Below are 5,000 nucleotides of genomic sequence, written 5' to 3' on the forward strand. Positions count from 1 at the left end.
ATGGCAGCAGGCGCCGTGCCCGTAGGCTGGGTGAACTCAGGGGCATGGCTGTCTGGCAGGTGGGCAAGGCTCTTCACAGCAACCACCCATCATCATGACCTGTGCCAGGCTGACAGCTCCCTGCGTGAGCCAACTGTTTACAGTGTTGCTAGTGCCAACGTTTGGCATGGAGAGAGAGAGGGCAGTGTGTGTGTGTGTGTGTGTGTGTGTGTGAGCGTCTAATGTCTAATGTGACCGTCTAATGTCTAATGTTCAACTGTTCTGCCTGTGATTATTATTATTTGACCCTGCTGGTCATCTATGAACATTTGAACATCTTGGCCATGTTCTGTTATAATCTCCACCCGGCACAGCCAGAAGAGGACTGGCCACCCCTCATAGCCTGGTTCCTCTCTAGGTTTCTTCCTAGGTTTTGGCCTTTCTAGGGAGTTTTTCCTAGCCACCGTGCTTCTACACCTGCATTGCTTGCTGTTTAGGGTTTTAGGCTGGGTTTCTGTACAGCACTTTGAGACATCAGCTGATATACGAAGGGCTTTATAAAAACATTTGATTTGATTTGATGTGGTTATTTTATGTTTTTGTGTGTGGGTGAGAAACCAGACGCTTTACTGACCTACAGTTATTCTAAACATGTGTGTATTCCTTTCAATTGGTCGGCATTGGTTTTGACAACCTAAAAAGGAAATACCAATTAAATTGCTCTGGGGTGAAATGACGGGGCCATTGATTGTAGAGCTGTTCATTTAGACTGTGGATAAACCACATGGACATTGACATTCCAATAAAAGCCATCTGGTATTGATGCAAAGCAAACATGACCCAGGCCATATTAATACAGACTGAGATGGACTGCATTCCAAAACTGCTGGGGAGAATAAATCACTAGCCAGTCAGGTTTTCTACCGGTGTTTGGCTGAAGGCACGTGCTAATTTCCGGTTGTTTGACCCACCTCAGGCAGGTAGTGTGGGTTGGCCATCTTGGTGGTCATGTAGAACCTGAATTTCTTGTTGTAGTCAATGTCGGAGTCTCCGAGGCGGATGAGGGTGCGGCCGCCCGCCACAAACGTCTGCTTCAGCAGGATGGGCTCCAGAGCCGGGTCCACAGTCTCCTTCAGCTACTCACACACAACCAGGACACAAAATGGATGTCGCGCTGGTCAGTTTTACCATTCTTCCTGTTCCAAGTCAACTCACCCAGGTCTCTTTGCTAACTCTAGACCCAAAATGGACTGGTCAGTTTCACCATTCTTCCTGTTCCAAGTCAACTCACCCAGGTCTCTTTGCTAACTCTAGACCCAAAATGGACTGGTCAGTTTTACCATTCTTCCTGTTCCAAGTCAACTCACCCAGGTCTCTTTGCTAACTCTAGACCCAAAATGGACTGGTCAGTTTTACCATTCTTCCTGTTCCAAGTCAACTCACCCAGGTCTCTTTGCTAACTCTAGACCCAAAATGGACTGGTCAGTTTTACCATTCTTCCTGTTCCAAGTCAACTCACCCAGGTCTCTTTGCTAACTCTAGACCCAAAATGGACTGGTCAGTTTTACCATTCTTCCTGTTCCAAGTCAACTCACCCAGGTCTCTTTGCTAACTCTAGACCCAAAATGGACTGGTCAGTTTTACCATTCTTCCTGTTCCAAGTCAACTCACCCAGGTCTCTTTGCTAACTCTAGACCCAAAATGGAGGATAGAACTGTCTTCCGAGACTAATCTCCATGGTGAATCGTGACCTAGAATGGCTGCCATTGTACTGACCTCCTCCAGCAGTACGGGCATGCCCATGCGGATGGCGTTCTCCAGGGTTCGCAGGAAACCAGAGTCGGTCAGCTTGATCACCTTCAGACCGTTCTTGGTCTCCTTGGAACGGATCCAACGGTTGGCCTGGAGACGGACCAGACACAGTTGTATAAAGCATTTCAAATGAGGGACTATTTGTTTAGTTTCAGGTCGGTTGTGATTGTGTAGCTACGTCATCCCAACGCCACAAGGGACAGAACTTCCATATTGTCCCTTTAAAGTATTCAAGTGACCACCATTGAGGGGTCATGTCATTTCCTCTCATACCAGAAAGTAACTATGTTGTCCATGACACAGGTGTCACACTCAATGCACGAAGGACCGAGAGTCTGCAGGTTTTCGCTCCTCCCTTGTACTTGATTGATGAATTAAGGTCACTAATTAATAAGGAACTCCACACACCTGGTTGTTTAGGTCTTAATTGAAAGGAAACAACTAAAACCTGCAGACACCAGGCCCTCCACGGAATGAGTTTGACACCCCTGGTGATTGATGAACCCGGCAGGTCAGAATCACTCTCATCGACATGAATGAAAACTAACAAATAGAAATGCACTACATTTGAGTCAGTGGACAGACAAGCAGTGTGTGTGTGAGTCTATTTGTGTGCGTTTGAGACGGTCTGCGCCAGCCGAACAACGAAGTGTCCCCGTGCTAGGCTGTCAGCAAGCCTCCCTGCCTGCTCAACTCCCTGCCTCTCCCCATCTCCATCGCGGCCTGTGCATGGCAGACAGAGACCAGTCAACAGACCGCTCCCTGGGGCAGCGGCCCAAAGAAAGAGAGGAGAAGGAGAAAGAAACAAAAGATGACAGGAAGCAACATAAGAGGTGTCAGGGGACTGGACCTGAGAGTCAAACTACAGAGTGGCCAAGCGCATGGAGTCTGTATTGCAACACAGAGAGAGTGGGAATAGTCTTAGTGTCTCAGGGCTGTTGTCTCCGTGGTGATAAGGGAATAGTGTTAGTAACAGAATAGTCAGGGCGGTTGTCTCCTGTTGTTGCCTTGTTCCAGGCTGGGGTTGGGGAATGGGAGTCAGGGGTTGTTCCAGGCTGGGGTCTGAGAATGGGAGTCAGGGTTTGTTCCAGGCTGGGGTCTGAGAATGGGAGTCAGGGTTTGTTCCAGGCTGGGGTCTGAGAATGGGAGTCAGGGTTTGTTCCAGGCTGGGGTCTGGGAATGGGAGTCAGGGTTTGTTCCAGGCTGGGGTCTGAGAATGGGAGTCAGGGTTTGTACCAGGCTGGGGTCCGGGAGTCAGGGTTTGTTCCAGGCTGGGGTCTGGGACCCAGGGTTTGTTCCAGGCTGGGGTCTGGGAGTCAGGGTTTGTTCCAGGCTGGGGTCTGAGAATGACAGTCAGGGTTTGTTCCAGGCTGGGGTCTGGGAATGCGAGTCAGTGTGTCTGGGAGTCAGGGTTTGTTCCAGGCTGGGGTCTGGGAGCCAGGGTTTGTTCCAGGCTGGGGTCTGGGAATGGGAGTCAGGGTTTGTTCCAGGCTGGGGTCTGAGAATGGGAGTCAGGGTTTGTTCCAGGCTGGGGTCTGGGAATGGGAGTCAGGGTTTGTTCCAGGCTTGGGTCCGAGAATGGGAGTCAGGGTTTGTTCCAGGCTGGGGCCTGAGAATGGGAGTCAGGATTTGAGCCACAACACATTACAACACAACTGTTATTTTAGCAGATGTAGCCACAGAAAAATAACTCTGGTCATCATAGCCAATACAAGAATAGAGAAAATGACAACTAGAAATACAACTTGACAAGTAGCTTATTACAAAGTATAAGATGAATAACTATTTGCAACACCATCGCATATAAAGGTACCTGTGATTAAAAGATGTTATAGAATCTAAATAGAGTATTTACGTAGAGGACTGAATCCAGAAGAGATGAAAAGTGTGGTAAGACAAATACTTCTGATTGGTTGATTGGCTGATTGGTTGAATGATTTAAGACAAAAATGACTGATTTGCTGTCAGCTGGGTCACCTGATCCTGAGGGTCGATCATGAGTGGCCAGCGGCGTCCACGGGTAACCAGGATTCCATTCTCAGTGGAAACGGTGTCCCGGGGCAACCCCTCGGCGTTCCACAGGCGGATCTCATAGGGGTCGCCCAGGATGTTGATGAGGCTGAAGCTGGCACTGATGGGGATGCCCAACTCCTGGCATCGCACAATCCACTGGTCTATCAGCTGCACACACACACACACACACACACACACACACACACACACACACACACACACACACACACACACACACACACACACACACACACACACACACACACACACACACACACACACACACACACACACACAAACACACACACACACATACACACAGCCACACACACACACACACACAGCCACACACAGACACACACAGCCACACACACACACACACACACACACACACACACACACACACCACACACACAGCCACACACACACAGCCACACACACAGCCACACACACAGGCACACACAGACACACACAGCCACACACACACACACACACACACACACACACACACACACACACACACACACACACACACACACACACAGCCACACACACACACACACGTTTATCAACAATCCGAGCCTTGTATATTCAGGATGAATGAACATTCCCAAGTCATCTGACTCCATAACCATGTGATATAACAGGTAGTATTGACAGACATTACAGACACAGTGGTAGTATTGACAGACAGTGGTTGTATTGACAGACAGCACATAGACAGTGGTAGTATTGACAGACAGCACATAGACAGTGGTAGTATTGACAGACAGTACAGAGACAGTGGTAATATTGACAGACAGCACATAGACAGTGTTAGTATTGACAGACAGCACATAGACAGTGATAGTATTGACAGACAGCACATAGACAGTGGTAGTATTGACAGACAGTACAGAGACAGTGGTAGTATTGACAGACAGCACATAGACAGTGTTAGTATTGACAGACACCACATAGACAGTGGTAGTATTGACAGACAGCACATAGACAGTGGTAGTATTGACAGACACCACATAGACAGTGATAGTATTGACAGACACCACATAGACAGTGGTAGTATTAACAGACAGCACATAGACAGTGATAGTATTAACAGACAGCACATAGACAGTGGTAGTATTGACAGACAGTACAGAGACAGTGGTAGTATTAACAGACAGCACATAGACAGTGGTAGTATTAACAGACAGCAC

General features: G+C 48.3%; 1 protein-coding gene across 1 annotated transcript in view; it reads right to left on the bottom strand.

Moving 5' to 3' along the window:
• LOC139394507 (dynein axonemal heavy chain 6-like) overlaps nucleotides 1-5,000 on the bottom strand; it is a 153,574-nt gene that overhangs the window by 46,104 nt on the left and 102,470 nt on the right. Inside the window, exons 58-60 of the mRNA XM_071142580.1 lie at nucleotides 3,769-3,972; nucleotides 1,756-1,881; nucleotides 951-1,115 (exon numbers count right to left, since the gene is read on the bottom strand). Coding sequence (XP_070998681.1) covers nucleotides 951-1,115; nucleotides 1,756-1,881; nucleotides 3,769-3,972 — 495 coding nt within the window. The remainder of the gene's footprint in view (nucleotides 1-950; nucleotides 1,116-1,755; nucleotides 1,882-3,768; nucleotides 3,973-5,000) is intronic.

Source organism: Oncorhynchus clarkii, unplaced genomic scaffold (genome assembly GCF_045791955.1).
Source record: "Oncorhynchus clarkii lewisi isolate Uvic-CL-2024 unplaced genomic scaffold, UVic_Ocla_1.0 unplaced_contig_5647_pilon_pilon, whole genome shotgun sequence".
NCBI classification, from domain to species: Eukaryota; Metazoa; Chordata; class Actinopteri; order Salmoniformes; family Salmonidae; genus Oncorhynchus; species Oncorhynchus clarkii.